The following is a 23,501-nucleotide window of genomic DNA, read 5'->3' as shown; positions in this document are numbered from 1 at the left end:
CTGGAAACTGCTGTCCCTCTTAACACTGCTTAGTGTCCTTTTATTAAGTGCCACAAGTGGGCAAGCTGGTTGATTTCTCTAGCTGTCTATTTCCTTATCCATAAAACGAAAGGGGTTGGTCCCTTTCAACTCAAAATCCCATCATTCCATGATCCATTTAATAGTTCATAACGTGCATCTTTTTGTAATCACCCCCTCCCCTTTTTAATGATACATAAGACAAAGACTTTTTGCAGCTGAGCCCAAAATGACTCTGATGCCCTGTAGCGTCCTATACCTTTATAAACTCTCTCTAGAAAGGCGTAACGGGCTGCTACTGCGGCAGTGACTCGTCACGGGGAATTACCCTCTTCTCTCCTATGACAGGAGAAACAATGTAGCATCATGCCCTCCTCGGCTGCTGTATCATAATCTGGAAACAGAACTCGCTGCAGTTACAATTTCTGACCTGATTTATAGTGTTAAGAGCCGAAATGAGGTCATTGAAGAGCAGGAGGCAATCTCCACCGGCTGCCTAATGCCCAGAGCCTGAATGCCGTATCAGGCAGTTTCATTTGTGATGTTTGCAAATTGAACTCTAAAGTCGATCCGAGAATCTTCGTGAGATACAAACATCTGTTCACATAATGTAGTTCCTCACGTTTTATAAATATAAAACAGTGCTAATATAACACATTGGATGTACTGCTACTTACAAAGACTAACATGAACAAGTTAGAAACAGACGATGACACGTAGGTGGGATATATCTCTTCGGACAGATTCTCTTTACAAATACAAAATATTTCAGATTTTTGTTTGATGAAAGTTATTATAATTTAAGATCCCATTAAAAAATCAACTATATGTATCCATCATATACTAATTCATGTTTTGCTGAATTTGCTGTTTAATAGCACACAGATAAGTCCTATGAAGGATGACATTTTATATTAGCATCAAATACATGTAATAGAAAATTAGCAGTATGATAATAGGTAGCATTTATATAGCACTTTAAGGCTTGCAAAGTGCTTTATACACATTATCTCATTTTATCCCAGTTATTTGATTTGGTGTAATTATTATCCTGGTAAAATGGTTTTCTCATCATTTTTTAAAGAGAAGGTAATAGTTCCCATGATGTAGCTTCTGCTTAAAAGTAACAGTGTCTATGATTTCCACAGTAGGTCAGAGTATATCCCTAGACTTCTTCAACTGGCAGTGGGCAGAGGGAAGGACAGGAGGAAATTCCAAATTACAGGGAGGTTCTGCCAGGACTTTGGAGACCAGAGTTCTGCAGTTCAATAGGGGTGTGAAAAAGTGGTTGCAGCATTTGACAATATGCACCAAAACAGTGGAGAGAACTGGTTGCCACCTTATGACTCTCACTGCCTTCGTTCCAAGTTTGAAGATGTTTACAATGCTGAGAAGACCAGAGCAGGGCAGTTCTGAATGCTCATGTGGTGATAGTATTACCAGATAGAAAAAGGCTGGACGCGTATACGTGTGTGTGTGTGTGTGTGTGTGTGTGTGTGTGTGTGTGTGAGAGAGAGAGAGAGAGAGAGAGAGAGAGAGAGAGAGAGAGAGAGAGAGAAGGGAAGGGGTGGAGGAAGGGTCCTAGACAGACACAGAAACTCTAAGTATTTGCTGACGAGTGGCAAGAACACTTGCTGCGGAGTCAGGACCTGGGTTCAAATTCTGTCTCTTCCACTTAATACTTGTGTGACGTTGGGTAAATCATTTAACCTCTCTGGGCCTCAGTCTCTTTATCTAAATGATGATGGGGGCTGAACTATATGACTGCTGGATCTATGAGTCTATAACCATTCAAATGACTAGGTTGTTTGATGACATGATCAACCAACCGACATGCTGTGTTCAGTACTGTTACAGTGTTTTCCTATTCAGAAAAATTCAAAGCACCCAGACATTCTGCTTGCAAACATGATAGTTCCTTCACCTACAATGAACTGGGAAGCTACCTTAATATGTCACTACAGTGTTTCAAAACAGTTTAACATAGATTTTTCTACAATCTAATATGAACCAAATTGGTCTTTTAGGGGCAGAGATGTGTAAGAATTCCAGCCTAATCACATTTTGGGGACTTGGTAACTAATGAATTGGTCTGTCTAGGTTATCCCATTTCAGTCTGCAGGACACGTGCATCTCTCCTACTCTGTAGAGTTCCAGCTGGTTTTGAATATATTCTATATCTGCCTATCAGTTATATTTAAATGTACTTATATACATTGCTTCCTTTTGCATGGAAAGCAGAGTTTTTGAAGGCAGAAACATATCTTCTATTTGATAGCTCTGTATGGAGGATGTGCCCATGAGGCAGGTGATGTGATAGCTTAAAGGGACCAGTCTCCCATATTTATTAGCTACATGATCATGGGAAAGTCACTTAATCTAAGACAGTTCCCCCATCTGCAAAGAGGTGATAATGGTATAGATATTGTACCCTCCTCACAGGGCTTCTGTGAGGAACAAATGAGAGGATGCTGTAAAGTACTTTGTAAACCTTTAAAGTACAATGCACATAAGAAAATGACTGGACCTATGGTTTTATTAGCATAGGGACTTCCCAGATGAGGCTGCACCTACCAGTAATGCAGGTTGGCACCTTTAAATTCAACTAAGAATGGGTTTTAAAAAGCTGTTATGGGGAACGGAGACCATGTGTCTACATTTGGGAAGGAACTCTGACAAGTAGCTATCCCCATTCTACTGTGGGCAAGGCCTTCTTGCCCCAATTCATTAACACTAAGGTGTTACTGACATGATAAGGCATTCTCTTTAGGTGATTAGAATATGTGAGGAAGGATTGTCTTATTCATTGTATCTGTGTTCCTAGCACTCAGCCCAATTTCTGACACAGAGCAGTTGCTTGATTAATTTTATGGTGGTAGTACAGTTGGTGCTGAATAATTCACACCCTCTTCTTGAAAACAGGTTCCATTTGGGACCTGTCTACTTAGTTCTATTAGTGCACTATATCTAAACAATAGACCATCCATGGTTTTCATTAGTGCAAGCCTAATTGGCATCTAATTTTATATATATATATATAATTAGGCATCTAATTCATGGATAGCAGCACTTTCTCATTAGCAAGTTTCTGAGGGTGCTACCTAGTTTATTATAATAAAGCCTTATAATAAGACCTTTATATCACATCCTGGAAAGAATGTGATAATCAGTTGTGCTATGACTCCTGACCTACTACTTCCTTGTATGGCTCATATTCACCTTATAGAATGATAATCCTGTATCTTATTTTGTTTTTTATCTCAAGGGCCTTACACAGTGTCTGGTGTCCACTAAGTGCTTAATAGATGTTTTTTTCATTCATTCAGAGGCATCTTCTTCAGACCCCCTGAAAGCAGAAATTTCACACAAAGCCTGCAAATTTTTCTCATAGGACATACATGGTTTTGCAAGACTCCATGCATATTTCTTCATATTAAAAGCCCAGGTTTTATATACACCTATTCAGGAAGGCCAAATATAATTATGTGGATAGATGGAGAAGTGGAATAAATAATGTCTTCTAAGAGATGTATGAACAACAAGAAAAAGATGGACTAGTCACGTAATAAAAGTGAGGGATAACTGAGGAAGTATAGATCAGTGGAGAAAGCCTTGCACTTTTCTGTATCTGTGTGACACTGGGCAATCACTTAACCTCTTTGAGTCCGAATTTCCTTAACTATAAAGTAAGGGGATTGACCAGAAAGTCTTGGACAGGGGTGGGGAACCTGTGGCCTTGAGGCCACATGTGGCCCTCTAGTTCCTCAAGTACAGCCCCAAACTTCACAGGGGTCCTTGGCTCTATATTCTCTGGTCTGTGCACCTGTGGTGGTCAGCTTGTTTGCTCCATTACATCAAGAGAGAGAGAAGATAACCCTTATCATGTTGGGTTGTTCTCTGGCAGTTTTTAAGCTGAGAGTCTGTGGATGGATTTGAGGGGTCTTTTAAGCTGGATGGGAAAATTACACTTTTATTTAAATATAGTTGGTTTCCTTTGTAATTATAAGTATTTTACGTACTTAAAATTATTCTGAGAAGGGGCCTTTGAGTTTCTTTAGGCTGCCAAAGGGACACACACACAAAAGGTAAGAACCCCTGCTCAGTGGTGGAATTATGGAAAAAATGGACAAGAATGATGCAGCAGGAGAAAGCATGGGTGGACTATGTCTGTGGAGGGACTGCCCACATCAGTGAGACTGAAGATGCACTGAACTGTTGATGGATTTGGACAGATGCTGGGTGCCATCCACTGCCCAAGATTAACCTCTTCAGATAAGTTCTCTGGAGCACAGCCTTAGCTTCAGCCTCACACAGTGAAGCTAGTTTTTCAGTTCAAACCCTTCTCACATGAAAACCAAGATAAGAACTGCTGGTATGCTAAAATGGCCTGCATACATTGGGAATAAAAGAATAGTGAGGTCTTGGGGGGGCAGGTTCAAGAAGATTGTGAAAATATGAAACCAAAACTGCACAGGAGGAGGCATGGAAAGAATTCCAGAACTCAGAACTGCCAGAGGCTAGAGAGGACATCACATACAACTGCCTCATTTTAGAGATGAAGAAGCCAAAGATGAGATCATGTCTGAGGCAGAATTTGAATTTGGATCACAGGTAATAGAGCTAGGGCTGTAAAGGACCTTAGTGGGTATCAACCTCTATTTATAACTGAAGACACTGGGATGCCTAGACTTTCCCAAGCTGGGATTTGAATTGAGGTCCTTTGTCTATAGAGCCAGTTTTTTCCATTGTAGCAGCTCCTTGTGACTCCAAGTCTAATGTTTCATCCACTACACCACACTGTTCTCCTCCATCCAAAAGATAAATGGCTAGAAAAGGAGATGAGCCCATCCAGAGAAAGTGAGGGATAACTGATGGTGCTGAGAGTGCCACCTAGTTTATTATGCTAAGGCCTTATAATAAGACTTATATTCCTTTACATCTAACATGCTGTACTGGTCTCCATGGAATAGCAAAAAATCTAGAGCAGGAGTTCTTAACTCAGGAGTTCTTAACTTAGGGTCTTTGAAATTGACTTTTGAAAATTTTTTGATGATTATATTTTAATGTAATTCTTTTTTAATTTTATACCTTATTATGTGTGATATATTATACATAATTTTACACATTATTCTGGAAAAGGGTACATTGGTTTCACCAGACCATCAGAAGGATCCATGATGCACAAAAACACATAAGAACCCCTGTTCTCAAGGAAGGGCCTAGTAAAGGATCTATGGGACAACAAGAGTTGCTCCACAGGTGTGTGATCTGCACCATTGTTGGGAGTGCCCATGCTGAAGAGAAAGGAAATGATGGTAAGTATAGTGAGTGAAAATGACTGCAGCTATTGGCTGGGGTACAGGAGTTTGAAAAATATAAATCTAATGAAAATTCATGATTATCTGCAGGAGCACAACACTCTCGTGAACATTAAGGTTCTGGCTAATAGCAAGACCAAAGAAATACAGGTCAAGTGGAGATCCTAGTGCATGGTACTTCCATTTTTAGCTCATTCCTGACTTGCTTAGATCACAGTGATTATCAAGCCATCCTTAGTGAAGTTTTATCCTATTTGATATAGATAGGGTGTATGTATGTGTGTGTGTGTGTGTGTGTGTGTGTGTGTGTGTCCTTTGTTGCTGAAGAAGACCACGCCATCAGAGAAATGATGACATGACTTGCACTTGACTTTGTTTTGAGTGAGGGAGGGCTGTGCAGGTCACCAGCCTCATTTCTCCTCCAGAACCATCTGAATCCACTGACCAGATATTCATCAGGATGACTGGAGATGACCCAGGATGAGGCATTTGGGGTTAAGTGAATTGTCCAAGGTCACACAGCTAGTGAGTGTCAAGTGTCTGAGGTGAGATTTGAACTCAGGTCCTCCTGACTCCTGCACTGGTGCTCTATCCATTGCACCACCTAGTTGCCCAGATAGGGTATATAGAAAATGGCTTGACTTGCTAATTTGCTCTGTCATAAAATTTCTTTAAATAGGGGAAGGAAGGTTCCAAAAAATGGACAACAGGAGTCGTTATCTCACTGATCAGATGGATCCTGGTTTGCAGTTTACTGGTCCTGTTCTATGGTACATTTGGAGGTATATTTTCTTATGTATTTGTCTACAAAAGCAGTGTCACTGAATTTCTAGCAACCAGATCAACTGGGTAAATTAGGGAATCTGAACTGTTGTTTTTTTAGAGCAATTTGAGTTGAATGTTATTGACTCAATAGGAAACATTGAAGTAAGCTTATTAAATTTGATGCAGAAATCACACCATCTTGGAAGGAACAGAGAGAACTATAAAGGTGTCTCTAAATAGGATACAAGGAATGGAAAGGGAGGGAGCCTTACTTTTGGACTTTGAATGCTTTTAGCTTGTGCAGGGAGTATCCTCTGACATCTTGGAATGAGGTTCTGGAAAAGATGTGGATCTGCCAAGTCCTGTAGACCTAGTCCCTATCTTATTCTTCATTCTCCAACAGGGGTTCAGTAGTAAGAGATCCTTCACCTCTGGGAATCAGAGCCTACATGGAGTCCATGTTTACAGGATCCAAGAGTAGATAGCCCTATCAAATGGCATTTAATCCTACATTTATGTCAACATTTTATCCTTTCCTTTCCTCATCCTTTGGCAGGTTTCCCAATCTCATATTCCCTCACATGCATCATTCACAAAATCCTTTCTCCCCTTTCTCTCCACACTCCAATTCATAATAACCTTAATCTTGGCCCACCATGGTCTCTATCCATTTTTGCTCACCCATTCCACTTTATCCCTTACTCTCTCATTAACAAATGTTCTCAAGATATTTAGTTCCTTTCTCACAGCTGCCTTCTCCATATCTCCTACTTAGAACTTCAGTTTATAAGTCAGTGTCCTCTCAAACATTGTAACCTTAGAGTTCATCAATCTTCTTCCACTCCTACATCCTTCCTTTTCACTCCCCTTCAGTCAAATACATGGAGGGCAATACTTACTATCCCCCTTACCACAATGGCTTTTTATCCCTTCTCTTCATCTTCTATCTCCCAGATGCCTCCATCCTTGTCTGTCTCACAAGGAGAGGAGGCCCTTTTTGCCCTCTAAATGCAAAAATGATCCCATTCCATACCATATTTTCCAATAGATTGCCCCTCTATCATACCCCACATGATCTCAGGATCCTGATGAAAGAACCAAGGGCAAGGAGTAGAGGTTGCAAAGAAACAAATTTAGGTTTGCTGTCAGAAAAAAATTTAAGAACTTCCAAATTCCTTTCCATCTTCTCCAAAATATGCCTCCCTCCACCACTGCTACTATGACACTTATGTTCAATCTCTCCCTGCCTATTGGTTGCATCTTTGGCAAACATGTCCGAGTCTCAGCCATCCTTTCTCTTCCTCATCATGCCATCTTCTGTTTCTGCGGCAAACATTCACCCTGCTTGGCATGTACTGCCCCTTCTCTCTTATCTCAAAGGAATCCCTACACAAATACCTACTGAGTGCCTTCAAAGCTTGGCTCAAATGCCCCCTTCCTCAGTGAGCCATGCTCTTCTCATTTCCTAGGCATTTCTTTGTATTTAACAGATATGTGTATATGTATGTATGTACACATCCCCAATAGATTATAAACTCATTGAAGGCAAGGAACGTTTGTTTACTTCCACATTGCTTAATGTTTGCTGAATGAGTGTATTCATAAAAACTATTGAAGTTTGTTGAATGGGTCTATGGGTAAACTACAGAAGGTGACAGATTCACAGGCATGCGCATACCCATGTGTGCCAACACACACACACTTGCATTTGTATAATTTGAAAAAAATCATATCACAAATTGTAAATGTTTACAAATTTAGAATTAAATTGACCACATTTCACATAATCTTTTATGGATTTCTTTTCCTATCTATCACCTACTCCTAATCCTCCCATAACCTATATTTGAGGCATGAAAGGGAGAACAAAGAAATAGCCAAGGTGACCAGATCAGACCCATAGACAGAAGGAGGAGAGTGGGTGAAGGGCAGGGCAGACAAGTGGAAAGTTTCCTGTTTATGAATAAAGCTCTTTAAGTGAATTTTTCTATAGCTATCTAACAAATTGAAATCTCCTGTTTTATCATTTGTTTCTCTTACTCAGGTGAAAAACATGATTTGACTTTCTTTCTTTTCATGGAACTGACTGACCAAGTTCCGTCAATTCTTCCCTCAAAATATTTCTAACCCTAGTCCTTGAGTTCCAATCCTGCCTCAGATATTTTCTAGCTGTGTGACCCTAGGCAAGTCATTTAACCCTTGTCTCCATTTCTAAATCTGTACAATTAAGGTGTTGCACTTGATGGGCTCTATGTGCCTATGATCCTGTGACTTTAGGGTCCTTTCCCCAGCACAGGGCCTCAGCAGTCCAAGCTGAGTTACTGCTGGGCATTTCGGCCCCTTCATAATTGACCTATTGCCCTAAAAAGGCCAAAGTTTCCCATTCCATCCTGGGCCATCTCCAGTCATCCTGATGAATATCTGGTCACTGGACCCAGATGGCTCAGGAGGACAAAGTGAGGCTGGTGACCTGCACAGCCCTCCCTCACCCAAAACAAAGTCAACTGCAAGTCATGTCATCATTTCTCTGATGTCACGGTCTTTTTCAAAAACTAAGGACGAAGACAGACTGTGAGTAGACCAAGCTGCCTGAGCTGGGGCCTGGGTAACCCAGCTGATACTCTTCCTTCTGTCTCCCTCTCCCCTTCCTTTGGGGTTTTGGGGTTTACTGGCTAGATCCCTGCCTCCCTCTCCTTCCCTTCCCCCAGTGCACTCTGAAGTCCTTAGGCTGGACAGTAAGATATCCCTGCCAAAGCTCCACTTAATGGCTGCCTTACAGTGATTATCACTACTAACAGTTTCTATTGATTTACTTATGTTTTCTTTTGTTCATTAAAAGGGCCATTCCCTGACTACTTCTTAAAGGAGCCTGTTCACTCAATGGGCATTTCCTCCCTCTAAGTGAGTACCGATAAAGGCCAATCTAAAAAGCCCAAGGTCTCCCATTCTGTCCTGGGCCATCTCCAATCATCCTGATGAATATCTGGTCACTGGAGTCAGATGGCTCAGGAGGCAGAAGTGAGGCTAGCGACCTGCACAGCCCTCCCTCACTCAAAACAAAGTCAAGTGCAAGTCATGTCATCATTTCTCTGATGTCATGCTCTTCTTTGAAAAGAAGGACAAACACACCAATTGCCCTGAAGTTAGTCTCTCTCAACCCAGCCTCTTGGTTTAATGAGGCAGGTCCTTGTTTACAAACACATCATCTTCAGTCTCTCTCACACTGGTTTGTAATCAGATGACCTGAGTTTAAATCAGGACTGTGCCACTTCTTGCCTGCATGACCTTGCACATTTTTCACCCTCCTGGATCTCCTTGGTGATTAAGATAGCCTCTAAGGACCCTTCTAGATCACAGGCTCTAAATATGTGACCCTTTTAGGTGTCACAATAGGACAGCAATGGGAGTCAGGAAGACCTGGGTTCAAATCTAGCCTCGTACACATATTACCTCAGTGACCCTGGGCAATTTAAACTCTCTGGTTCTCAAGTTTCCTCATCTGTAAAATGGGAACAGTAATAATAATAACATTACCTACCTCCCAAGGTTGTTAGGAGGATAAAATGAGATTGTGTACAAAGAGCACTGCACATTTTAAAGTGCACAAATGATATTTAATATCATTGTCTGGTGAGACTCGCCAGAGTCTGTGCTCTACAAGACCCCAAGGTCACTTCCCTGCTAGAACAAGGCATCTGAGGAAGACTCTGTGTGCAGCCTTCTTCCCACCTTCAAATCACAACAGCCTGTTAAGAAGCTTGGCACAAGTAAGAGGTGGTCCAAGGTCACACCAGGGGGAGTGGAAAAGGGACAAAGGGATCGTGAAGGGGCACCAGGATGAACTGTGCTGCCATCCAGTGAAAATGACTGCAAGAAAAAACAGCTTCACAACCACAAATATGGCTAATAGCAAGAATTATGACAACTGTAGCAGAGAAGACACTTATTTCCTGGGTAACAGATCATGGTTCCTAAGTAATCTGTCCATTGCCCCTGAGATAATGCTGGATCTAGACTGCCAGGTACACCCAGGATACCTGTGAGAAGTCTGCACAATGAAACTCTACCCATTTTAACAGAGCCCTGAGGATCCACCCAGCCATCTTCCTCTTCCCCCCTTTACATCCCCTCATCCCTTTACATATTAGTTAATATTGACATATCACTTTAAAGTTTGCAAAGCATTTTAAATATGTTAAATCTTTTGGTCCTCACCACAACCCTGGGAGGTGGTGCTGTGATTATCCTTAATTACAGATGAAGCTCAGATATATTCAATAACTGGCCCAGGGTCACACCATTGTGAAGTATCTGAAGCCAGAACTAAAATCAGGTCTTCCTTATTCCAAGTCCAATGTTTGTTCTATTCCACCTAGCATTCCTGTATTCTCCAGCGTTTTTACAGTGAATTCCCCAGCCAATATGACTCCATCCCCACACCCAACTCAAGAGAGGTCATGTGATTCAGTGGCTTTGGGATCAGAGGCCCTGCATTCAAATCCCACATCTGACGCTTGTGTGTTATGTTGGCCAAGTCATCTCCCTCTGGGGCCCAGGCTCATCATGTGTAATACGAAGAGTTTGGGCTCAGTGATCCCCATGTCCCATCTGGCTCAGAATCTAACCTCCTTTCTGCCTCAGATGCTAACAGAACAAGGCCACAGGTATGACACTGTTGCTTTGGGAGTAGGGGAGCTCAGCAAGGCTAGGTTTATGTGGAAATTTCAGGTGACAGGGCATAAGAAGGAGCTGACTTTTCTAAACCAACAGGGAGCCGCAGTAGAAATGCCTGGGGGACATTTTTGGCCTAAGGTATTTAGGAAGCATGGTCTAATTAGGTCATGTTTGCTTGTAGCAACCTATCTGTCATTAATCCCTTGGTGGAATTTGGGGTTCTGTCTGTTTGCTGTTCCTCATCCCTCTTCTACCTTCATGGGCTTCTCTAATTGATCTAGACCAGGGGTGGGGACCCATCAGCCTTTAGGCCACATATGGCTTTCTAGATCCTTAAGTGCAGCCTTAAGTCAGTCAAAAGGCCACATTTAAGGATCTAGAAGGCCATATGTGGCCTGAAGGCTGCAGGTTCCCCAACCCTGGTCTAGACTCCCAGAGTCTATCACTTCAAAGCACCACTAGTCTCCTCTCTCCATCCCCTCATTCCTTTAGCCTTCTATCCTGGGGTCATGGGATGGATTTAGAGCTAAGATATCTCATCATAGATGGGTAACTGAATGGCCAAGAAAGGTTAAATGACTCAGACAGAGGTAAAGCTCCTATAGATAGTGACACAGTGGTAGTGGAGGGGTAAATCCAGGTCCTTCAAGGAAGTAGGATAGAATGTTAGGCTTAGTTAGAGTCAGGAAGCCCCAGATTTGAATCCCACTTCAAACACCTACTAGCTGTGTCACCCTGGGCAAGTTATTCAGGCACTCTCAGCCTCAGTTTCCAAATCTGTAAAATGAAGAGGACTTAAATCACAAATTCCCAAGGAATCTTTTGGTTACAAGCCTATGATCTCATGAGTCCAAAGCAAATTGTCTTTTCTTCTCCTCCCAGTGTAATTTTAGTTCCTCTAATCTCCAGTTGTAGGTAATGCCATCTGCCTTCACCTGTCTGGGCTGTCCAGAATGGGAGAAATTCATCAGTGAATAAATGAATGAATGAAAAGGCATTTATTAACTGCATACTTTGTGTAGACCCTGAAATTGGTTGGTTCCAGTGCAAATTTATGTTACCTAATCTCATCTAGGTTCTCAGTGCTACCCAATAATTCTCTTATTTACCTCTTATTGACTCCTTTTAGAATGCCCAAACTTTCTGACTCTCTTTGAGCACCTTAATTTCACCTCTACTCTTTCTCTCATAGTGTTGCTTTGCTGAGATCAAGTTTGATCTGAAATCCCCCAACTTCCATCTCTGACACAGACTTTCTCTGGGTTGACACTTGTCCTTCTGTTTCAGAAAATAATATGATTCTTCTCCTTACCAAGGGTACTCACTTCACCTGTGTCTTTGATGTCATCCCTTCTAGTCTCCTGTTGATTTTCATTATTCGCGTTTGGCTATCTTTAACCTCTTTTACTCTGCACATTCTTTCCTCTCTGTCCACAAATTTGTCTAGGTCATCCTTCCCTATATTCTTGTCTTCACTGTTAGAAAAAGTAATTCATAACTGTTGCTTCCACTTTCCCTCTTCCATTCTTTTCACCACATGCCATCTGGATTCCATTCTCCCCACTCAATAGGAAGTCTTCTCTCAAGAGTCACCTATGACCTCTAGTGGTTTTTTCCCCCCTTTAGCTTCACATTTCTTGACCTTTCTGCAACATTTGATGCTTTGATCACCCCTCTTTCTTGTTTTTTTTTTCCTTTTGCATATCCATTGAAGAAGATATTCTCTAACTTACTCTCCTCAAACTTCTTAGGTTTACAGAGCTGAAAAGGCATTTGGAGCTTATCCAATCTGACTCTTACAGGGCAGATAAAGACATCCAAGGTCACAGTTAATTCATGGGAGAGAAAAGGATTAGAATTCAGGGCTCCTGCTATATTGCCTCACTTTCCATCATCTCTCCTATGGTAATCCAGTCCACTCCTATCGTACTATGATATAGGGGAAAAGGCACATGATTTGGGGGTCAGAGGGTCGACTTTTTCCTTCTGGTTTTACCACTCACTGGCTTGTAGAACCTTCAGCAAGAAAAATCAAGCTTTGCACCTGGAAAGGGTTGAAAGAGCAGTCTAGTCCAGTGTCACATTTGTGGCACATGGACTGGAAAACTCCCAATTTTAGTCCCAAACCAGATTAAGATATAAATGAGAATGTTTAACAAAAATAAAAGACCTTTGTAGTGGTGGTCCCCCATGCCAGTAATGTTTTCCCTCATCAGTTAGAGAGCTTTCTTTAAGGGTCAGATCAAGTACCACCTTCTACATAAAGCCTTTCTTGATGTCCCCAGCTGCAAGAGCCTCTCCCCTCCCCAATTACCTTCACATCTATCTGTAGAGGCACAGAAAGATGTACTGTATCTGTGTTTAGATAAATGTTGTCTCCCATTCCTAGACTATAAGCTCCCTGAAGAGATTCTTTCACTTTTGTCTTTCTATTCCCAGCGGCCTGTACAGAGGCTGGCACATCACACAGGCAACAAATAGCAAAGCTGAGGTTGGAAATCTAGGTCATCGGATTCCATATGCTACGCTCTGTCCAGCGTACCACTTAACTTCTCTTGATGAATGTTAAGGTCCCTGATAGCTCTATGCCTGTGATCCTAGCTAGGACTCTTATGATTCTGTGTGAATCAGTGATTCCCAGGTCTGTTTCCCTAGCCTCCACCTCTATCCTGAGAACCTGCAATCCTAACCTGACAGCTCCTTGGTACCTTTCTACCTGTGTAACTGATTAGCCAGTTAAGAATGCCTTTGACATTACACTGCTTCTCTTTCAATCTTGTACCATGAAAATCCAAACCAAAGTTACCATTTTAAGCCTTTTTCCCCCCCAGCTTGATTTCCTCTCTCTCTCTTCCTGCCCTCCTCCACTTTCCCACCCTTCTATTTCAAGCCTGAGTCTTGAGACATGTTTTCTAGGCAAAAGACTGAGCTTCAGGGAGGCATTGTCACTGCCTCATCTTTTCTTGAGCACCTGTTTCAGCTAAGTGTAGAATGAGATATGGACTGCCTACAAGGCTGGAAACTTTGGCCTCAGTTCCAGCCAGCCTTAATTCTTGAATAGTTCCTTCTTCCTCTTATCTTACTGTTCAGGGAAATATGCCTTCTTGAGAACTCAAGTACAACTCCTTTTGGAATTAAGAAACTATCAACCACAAGTCAAATTCCATTACAACCAGTGCCAAAAACGTCGCCAAATTATTTTATGTTTTTTAAGCTTTGCATTTGGAAAGACTTCCTTAACTGGGTCAATAACTTAAGTGTGGAAATATGTTTGTCATGCAGAGATTTTTCTTGTAATACTAATTATTTGAACACAAATTTAATCTGCAAGAATTGGTGAGGTCAAATGGAGGGTTACTTTAAAAAAGGTTTAAGGAAAACAAATTTTCAAATCATCTTGTCTGTATTATTGTGAAAATTGGAATTTCAAAGGCATCCATCTTCAGAAAACAAAAGGGTCATCAGCTGACAGGACAAATCAATACCTTAAAAACATCAATTTCTCACATCCTGTTTCTTTGCAAATATATCACTTTGATTAGTTGTTGATGCTGTCAATTCAATTCAACAGACTTCTGGCACTAGCTAGACACACTAGGGTATGTGAAGGGTTTTACGCTCATTATCTCATCTGTTCCTCACAACAACTCTGTGAGGTAGGTGCTGTTACTGGCTCCATTCTACAGATGACAAAAAGAGGCCCAGTGATTACACAGCTAGTTAAATGCCTGACTCGGGTTTCAAGCTTAGGTCTTCCTGACTATAAGCCTTGGAGTCTTTACACTGCTTCATCTTCTTGCCACTTATGTAAGACAAAGACAAGGATCTGTGCCTTGAAGGAAGCTAGGGATTCCAGATGAGGTGGGGGCGCATCCCAGGCAGAGGTGACAGACAGCCCAGGCAGGGCAAGACAGAATACTGAGTTCTGGGAATAGCAAGAGGCCAGTTAAGCTGAAAAAGTTAAATGGTTTTGCTTCAAAGGAAGAAACAAGTGAGCAAATAGAACTTATCAGCAGAATTACTGATCCCCTAGTCTCTTGAAAACTTTCTTTCCCAACAATGCATTGTGCTGTCATTTGAGCCTTCACATTGGTTTATTGACATTTTAATAGAAATAAATCTCAGGTTTGAGTAGAAAGTGCACTTCTCAATCTCTTCTCTTCATACACAACCAAATAATACTCTGTTGGGCTGCTGCCATCCCCTCCGCCTGTGCCAGTTTTGAGTCAGCTGCTGGGTCAGTGGGAGGGAAATGTTTCCAAATTATATTGTGTTATTTGGTTCCTAAACCTCCACTGCCCCTTCACATTGACTGTGTGGAAGCAGAGAGGTAATTGAAGATAAAGCTGGGTGGGAATGTCAACAGCTGACAGTCCTGGTAGTTTTGTTTGAAAAAATAAACATGTTGAAAGATGAGGAGGAACTTTCTTGAAAGGCCTTAAGTGGTTCTTATGTTCACCCAGTCCCACTTCCACTCTGCCCTCTACTCCTCATTTGGGTTCATCTATTTCTGGCTAAACCATTCACAGGCAGCTAGGCAGTGCAATGGATAGAGTGTCAGACCTGGAGTCAGGAAGATTCTTCTTCCTGAGTTCAAATCCAATCTCAGATACTTCCGAGATGTGTGACCTTGGACAAGTCACTGAACCCTGTCAGATGAGCCAAAAATGACAAACCATTTCACTATCTTTGCCAAGAAAACCCCAAATAGGGTCATGAAGAGTCAGATATGACTGAAAAATGACTGAACTCAACAGCCCAACAGAGACAACAGCCCAAATATAATTCTTTTAAAAATATGGTCAAGAACAAGCATCTATCACTTTTACCACTTAACAATTGGAATCAACATAAATAAAAGGTTTACTTTTATAAAAGGTTAATCATTTTTCTGATATTAGGTTTCTTCTCCCATAATAAACTGAAAAGAACTGAGTTTGGAATGAACGCTTAAGTAAAATGGGCACTGAAAACATAAAATCACCTTTAAATAATATGCTTACCTATGTCTAAAATCTTTATTTCTTGGGAGGAGCAGATAAAGAAAAGGTAAAAAAAAAAGTTCAGTTAGAGAAAGTCAACAAAGAAGTTAAAGAATGAGTAGAACACAGATATTTTATTTTTTAACAGAATATTGTTAATTTAACAGAAATAAGCCTAGAAGTGAATTTCATAGAGTGAGACAAATTAATTTACTTGTAAAGTGAGACACTGACTTTGACCCATAGTCATGGGTCTACATGAACCAAGAAAAGTTTTGACAATGACTTAAAGGAAAGCTTGGAAATGCAGCCATGAAGAATGACTAATGGCATATTCCTGCTTATTTTACTGCCATATCTTACAATCTAAGGCAGCTCCCTTAAACAGTTCACTCTTCAATTTCATCACTTGTGAAATGAGGGGAACGGTATCTATCAACCTATATCACAAGGTTGTTCCGAAGGAAATTAAAGTGATTACAAACACTCAGCCATATCCCCGCAGTGTGCTATTCGCTCAGTGGAGCCAATGAGAAATTTTTATATTGGTCCGTTAGGGGACCATTCAGCAAAGTCCTGGTAAACCATGTTAATGGCCTGACAGAATGAATATACTTAAACCTGGGCTTTTCCTGACCCCCACAAAGGACCTAACATTCCTAGGGACTAATTTAAACACTTGGAAGATCTCTCTGGATAAATAGCTTAGTAATTTAGACTCAACTTGGTTTTTTTTCAGCTGTTTCCCTTTTGTATTAAAATGTCAAAAAAGCATTACACTTAAATTCATTATACAATGTGGCATTTCAGCCATCCCCAAATTAAGGAAAGACATCCATACCTCAGTTCCAGAACACTAGTTACATTCCCAGAAGGGAATATCCGCCGTACATAGTTGAAATCCCCTACATACAGGCTGCCATCAATCCCGCAAGCCAAAGCTGCTGGAGCCAAGAGCTTGTTGCCGTCAGCTTGACCATTACAGCTTGGGCATGAAATGCTACGCCTCCGTCCATTGCCCATGATACTGCTGACCACTGGAGGTTGTTGGGAAATGAACTGATTTTCCCCATTGCCCTTGTAGAGTATACCTGTAGACACATTCAGTTTTTCCTTTTATTTAAAGAAATCCCTTGGAAAAATTATAACTTTAATAATATTCATCTTCCAGCAGCTACTATCTACTCCATCTTAGGTTTGAATTGAAGGATAGTTAATTTAAAATTAAAGCAGCACATAGTGAAAAAATATTTTTTGGTCGCTAAAAAGTACCAAGCCATAAACGTCATAAAATACATTTTATAGCAGAGTTATAGTTGGCTAATAATTGAAATGAACCTTGTTGATTTGAGAGAGCTGATTCTATTGATTGGCCATTTTGTAGGATAACTGATACAGACATAAGTGTTTCTTTTTTCTGGGTGGGTTTATAGTACTATCAATAATAGCTAACACTTACATAGTAGTTAGCATATGCCAAGCACTGTGCTAAGTGCTTAAGAAACATTATTACATTGTGAAGATTATTTAATCTTCACAATGATCTTGGGAAGTAGGTACTGTCATTATGTCTATTTTACAGATGAGGAAATTGAGGCAAATTAAAGTTATGAGACTTGTCACACAGATAGGAGGTTTCTGAGGCTATATTTGAACTTAGGTCTTCCCAATCTTTTTCATATAGAGTCTAGCATTCTCTATCATACACTGTACTACCTCTCACTGCCCATCTTATAAAAAAAAACTGGAGCAAAAAAACATACATGAGATTGTAGGACTAGATCAAGAAGAGACCTCAGAGACCATTTAGTGCAGCCCCCTCATTTTAGATATGAGAAACTGAGGCCCAGGGATGTTAAGGGGCTTGCCCAGAGTTTTACACGGGGAGTAAGGATGAAAGATGGAATTTGAACCTCTGACACTTTTCAGGCTGTTAAAAATGATCAATGCTTGTCTGAACATCATTGTACCTTAAAGGGTTTTATTTTTTCTGACAGTAGTCTGTATTTGATGATAAGTCTATGTGTAGATATTCAACATGTACATCAGAAGAATGTTACAGGGAAAAGTGTTATGGAAGCCCAGGATACTCTTTAAATTGAATTCTGTTTTAAGGTATGAAAGTAAAGCTTTTGTTGTTATTATTGTTAGTAATTACTACTACTACTACTACTAGCACATATTTACTAGATTTGTAAAGTGCTTTCCTTAAAATAATTCAGAAAAGGGTAGAAAAAAAATTCCCATTTTATAGATGAGGAAACCAAGGCTTGGGTAGGTTAAGTGACTGTGAAAACAAAGTGCAGTGACTATTCTGTTTATGGTTTTCTGAAAGGAGAGAGAGACAAATCCCAACACAGAATTCTACATGTTTCATACTTGGAAATGTTTTTAAAGTTTATATTCTTTAACTGTATTTGTGTCCTATAAATCAGAGGTCAGCAAACTGTTCCCCAAGGGCCAAATTTGACCCACCACTAGTAGCCTGTACAAAACCGGGGAGCAGACTGGATTTGGACTGTGGGCCACAGTCTGCTGACCTCTGCTAAGGACCCATGACTTAGTCACAGTGTACCCTATTGATGGTCAGTTATAATTATTGAGTGCATATGCCTTCTCTCAGCATGATACAATTTGAGTAAATCACTTGCTGCTTTATGCTTTCCAGTTATGTGTTTTATTGACTAGACTAGATTTCAAAGCAGCTCTTTAGCCAATGGTTATGTTTCTTTGCTGATTTGCTGTTAATACACTCAAACTGAGAAAATACACATGAGGAAGCTGAGATGCTGTTCCTTCTTCTCCGCCCCTTTATCATCCCTGGCTAGAGTAACCAGGAAGGAAAAAACATCACACCACACTAATGGGGATTATTTTTAAATGCTGCGTTATTTACATTAAGAATTCGAGAAGGATGAAGCAGACTTCAAATTTTACGAAAGAAAATCTAAGTATAATAATATATATAATATATAATATATGCAGAATAATGACATACTGTTTACCCAGGATACAAAAAAGAATGCATTAATAACATCTACAATCTTTCTTCTTTTGGTTACATAATTCTCAACAATCCTGGAGTTCCAATTTTGCAAAAAGAGCTTATTTCTATAATGTTTGTCAGAAGAATTCTGACAAGTCAGCACACCACTCACTGCACCTGATTTATTCAGCTGTTACTTTGAAAGATTGGCCCTTCTTGACACTCCTCTGTTACCACACAATGGAAGGATAAGCATTAGACTATTTATTTTCATGTTTCAGGGTGCTCACCCAAGCACCTGTCACTGTCTACATTTTTGCCTCTTTCTGCTCCTCCGATTTCCATAGCTCATCCACTTTGTCATGACGACAAATCATTTTGTTTATTCGATTAGACACACATCACTTTGAAAAGTCACTACTTGTCAAGCTCAACTCTTGGATATAATTTAAAGTCACAATCAATTCACCTTGTGAATTAAAGTTGACTCATCTTTTTAAATAATTTTTTCTGTCAAGTTTGCAAATATTTTTTGTTATGGTCTAGTTCTCACATTTGACTTGATGTCTGAATTCATGCGAATTCACCTCTGCTTGATCTTTTACTGAACACCGAGTGTCAATGAAGCTATATAAAAGTATCACACCACATTTCACTTCGTGAATTTTAGGATTAAGATCCAAATTTAATTCTATCATAAAATCATAGAGTTAGAAGGGCCCTTAGAGATTATTTGATTTAACCCTAACATGTCCCAGATCATGTCTCAGGGTGGCCTGACCTTTCCTTTTCAAAAGGCTGTGCCAGATGAATGCAAGGTCCGAAGCGTCCTACCAGGGCAGAATGGCTTTTAGTTTGCATCTACTGATGGATTTTGAGTCTCTGGACCAAGGAACACCAGATTAGCTGAATTTAGAGAGGCTCATCACTATAGGGTTGGCCATCTAGAGATTAATTTTTTCTATCATAATAACTCCTTAAGCTTTGGAAGGATTTGGTATGCACTGATGGAAGAAATGCCCACACTAATACACACTGCAGATCCTTAAGGGGTGAAACAAGTATCATCACACTAAGATTTGCAAATAAATCTTTAAATAATCCTGGAGAGGAATCAAGGAGAAAAACAACGCTCTAAAAAAACCCCCAAAGATGACCTACTTTCTCCTTCCATCAGTATAATAAAGGAAGTTGAAATCTTTTAAAAATAGACTTAATTTTTTCTTTCTTTCTTTCTTTTTTTACTAGTGATAGGAAACATCTTACCATTTTGAACATCCAGCACATGATGTTTATCTAGCGTCCAACCACCCATATTGGATGCATCTAATTCATAGCCTTGCAAAATGGCGGTTCTCTTTTCCCACAGAGTTAGGTCCAAACAAGATTCATATTCATATCCAACAGACACTGGAATGACAACAAATCATATTTCATTTTCCCAACTGCAGACAGAAATTGCAGCTTACTATCATTTTGCTAATTTTTTTCACATTGTATTCTGAGGCTACCATACTTCTTCCACTTATCTTGTGAAAAAAAATTGTCTTGATAATTCAGAAAATGTAAACATTTTCACTTAAATTTTTTTTTTAAAGCATGGTCCCCTGAGATTTTTCAGTGACTTACCCAATATATTTTTCCTGCAGTATTCTGATATCATAGGTTCCACAAAACACAAAGTGAAGTAGAGGTCTGGGAATTGGTAATGCGCTGAATGATAATAACTAAAAATTATGAATGATAATTCTTGCTATTCCATTTCTGATGTTGCTAAGTGATAAGACTATTGGAAACAAACAAGATTCTAGCAGGGTAAAAAAGGCTACTGAATTATACTGTTTTCATGGGTAAATACTGGAACTGAATTAAGTAATTTGAGTAGTAAATTAGCAAGCATGAAAGTAAAAATGCAGATTTCATTGTAGGACTCAAATCATTTCAACAGACAATTATTAAATTCCCATGATGTGCAAGACACCATGCTAGCCCCAAAGAGGGGAAACATCAGAGCTGTATACTGCGCACAAATGAAGGAAAGAATCCACAATTATGTGGTTGCATGAATTGAATAACTCAGGCCCTAGAAAGATGTTTTCCTCTTAAATATTACTGACATTTCAGCCTGAAATGAGTTACAGAACACAAATTCCCCATGCCCTAAATACTTCTCACTCTGAGCTTGGTTTCTGATGCGCTGGGCCTCAGGCTATGCCAATGCACATACCAAGTTCAGCTACTCTGACTATACCATTCAGTCAATTCACTTCAACAACTGGTTTGACTTGATTTTTTTCTTCTTTTTTTATTTAATTGATTTGCTGCTTGACTAAAGTGACTGTTCATTCAGTTTGGGTTAAATGATTGAGCTGATTTGGGATTTAGACCTAGCTGAGATATCTTCTACTATTAAATGTCACTCTGACTAGGTGATTGAGCCAAATGGAAGAAAAATGCAGGAGAGGGGAAAAAAAGGAAAGAGAAAATGGAGAAAAAACACCAAAGAAATAATAAAGGAAGTAAGGCAGTGAAAAAATAGAGAAGAAAGTAGAACAGAGGGAAGAAATACAGACACATAAGAGGGGGAAAAAGGACATGAGCCCAACATGAAATTTCACCCAAGCTCCTCTGGGATGCAATCTTCACTCCAAAAAATAAAGAAAGGCACTCTTTTCTCTTACGTGGTACATTTATCATTTCTCTCCAGAATGCTATGCACTAGGTAGGAGAATTCTTTCTCCAGGGTAGGTTCCTTCCCTCCTATCTCCCTTTCTGATTGGTGCCCATTGAATTTCCATGAGCTCCAACCAGTTCTATAATCATTATGAATTTGAAACAGAAGTTTAAATGGAAATAGTAAAGAAATAAACAACCTACAAGATCTATGGAACTCACCAACAGCTTCAGACAAACCATAGACTTTCTGATTATATGCATCCGTCTTGTCCCATATGAATGTATATGCAAGATTGGGTGAAGCTGGGAACCATTTCTGAAAGAGTCTTCCTACTACTGCCACCATCAGATGAACTTTCATTAGATTAAATGGTATAACAGACTGAGTCATGGTGATCTTCAAGACTGACTTGTACCCTGCTGCTCTGGAGCTCAAATAGGAGAGTTTCAGGTCTGTGCCTGGAATTGAAGTATCTTCATGAAGTACCTAAGTTATGAATAAGACATTAACAAATATCAGTTACAGCTGATGCCTTTGCTGCTTCGCAAAACAAAAATGCCCCATATTATACAACAAAACAAGACATTAGAGAGAAAATACACATAACCAGACATGAAGCAGAGCTTTTAATGGCTCTTAGAGTCATAAATTTAGAATTGGAAATGACCATAGAGGCCCTGTATTCCAACTCCCTCATTTACACTGAGGGAAATTGAGGGTAGAAAGATTGAATGATTTGCCCAAGGTCCTGTCCAAGGTACAGGAAACAGGACTGGACCCAGGTTGTCTGAGTTTTCTTAGCAAAGATACTGGAGTAGTTTGCCATTTCCTTCTCCAGTTCATTTTGCAAATGAGGAAACTGAGGCAAACAAGGCGAAGTGACTTGCCTAGGGTCACATAGCTAGGAAGTGTCTGAGGTCAGATTCGAAGTCAAAAAGATGAGTCTTTCTGGTTCTAAGTCCAGTGCTCTATCCACTGCACCACCTAGTTGTCCCCATATATCAAGTTAAATCTTCCTCTTTGCAATTTCTACCTATTTCTTCTCATTCTTTGTTATGGGACCAAGTAGGACCAGTCTGATCCCTCTTCCATAGGATATTCCTTCAGATATATAAAAGATAGCCTCTAAGGGTCCTTGGTCCCAATCTTCTCTTTTCCAGGCTAAATGTCCCCAATTCCTCCAGTCTATTCTCATGTCCCTGACTCAAGTCCTTTGCCATCTTAGCTGTCTTCTGTTGAATCCTCTTAAGTTTATCAGTGTTGTTCTGGAAATGTGGCATCCAGAACTGAATCCAGTACTTTCTATGTAGTTTGGAGAAGGCAGGGTTCCATGAGACTTTCATCTCTGTAGTTGAGTATGCCATACCATTTCAATATAGTGTAAAACTGCATTAGCTTTCTTAGCTTCCATATCACTCAACTGACTCATACAGGTCTCAATATATTTATCCCAGATGTCTTTTCCCACACTGTTTTGATCATTTATGAACAACACCTTGAAAGGACATACTTTGTATTTGTGGGCAGGCCCTGTAACCAGCAGAATTCTGTAGTAGTCTAGCACCTTCCTTAAGGGAGGCCTAGCAGGTCAACACATTGGACTCTGTTTTCAATTTTCCACTGAACAGGGTATGATTCTGAAGAAGATAAGGCTGCAAAAGAAAACTGAGGCTCAGAGAGCATGATGTAAGGAGGCCACATGACTATTAAGCATCCAAGGTGGTTAGCTCTCATTTGAGACTTTTCCTAACCAACCATAAGGTGTGTGAATAAATTAGAGGGCTTATTGATTAAAGAAAAATACATAGTAGATTGTGCAAGTCTGTAATGCTTCTCAAGATGACATTAAAGGAGATCTGAATAGAGTTAAAAATGATGATTGTACTTTTTAGTAGCTGTCCTCAGAGTATGGTCTGTAGACCCTGAAGGGTCTGTGAGGTCAAAACTATTTTCATAACAATACCAAGATCTCTTTTACTTATAAAAATACTCTTCCCTTTTACAACTACATATATGTGTGAAGCCACATGTTTATATACTTCAACCAAAATAATATATCACCAAAGACTGAATGCACAAGA

General features: G+C 40.0%; 1 protein-coding gene across 9 annotated transcripts in view; it reads right to left on the bottom strand.

Moving 5' to 3' along the window:
- TENM3 (teneurin transmembrane protein 3) overlaps positions 1-23,501 on the bottom strand; it is a 3,393,579-nt gene that overhangs the window by 65,165 nt on the left and 3,304,913 nt on the right. For all 9 annotated transcript variants that reach the window (XM_072622672.1, XM_072622671.1, XM_072622669.1 and 6 more), the window contains 3 exons: positions 21,639-21,906; positions 20,010-20,153; positions 16,599-16,848 (listed from right to left, as the gene is read on the bottom strand). In XM_072622672.1, the coding sequence (XP_072478773.1) occupies positions 16,599-16,848; positions 20,010-20,153; positions 21,639-21,906 (662 nt within the window). The remainder of the gene's footprint in view (positions 1-16,598; positions 16,849-20,009; positions 20,154-21,638; positions 21,907-23,501) is intronic.

This window comes from Notamacropus eugenii, chromosome 7 (genome assembly GCF_028372415.1).
Source record: "Notamacropus eugenii isolate mMacEug1 chromosome 7, mMacEug1.pri_v2, whole genome shotgun sequence".
NCBI lineage: Eukaryota > Metazoa > Chordata > Mammalia > Diprotodontia > Macropodidae > Notamacropus > Notamacropus eugenii.
The sequence above is the reverse complement of the archived record's forward strand: the minus strand, read 5'-3'. Positions and strand labels throughout refer to the sequence as shown.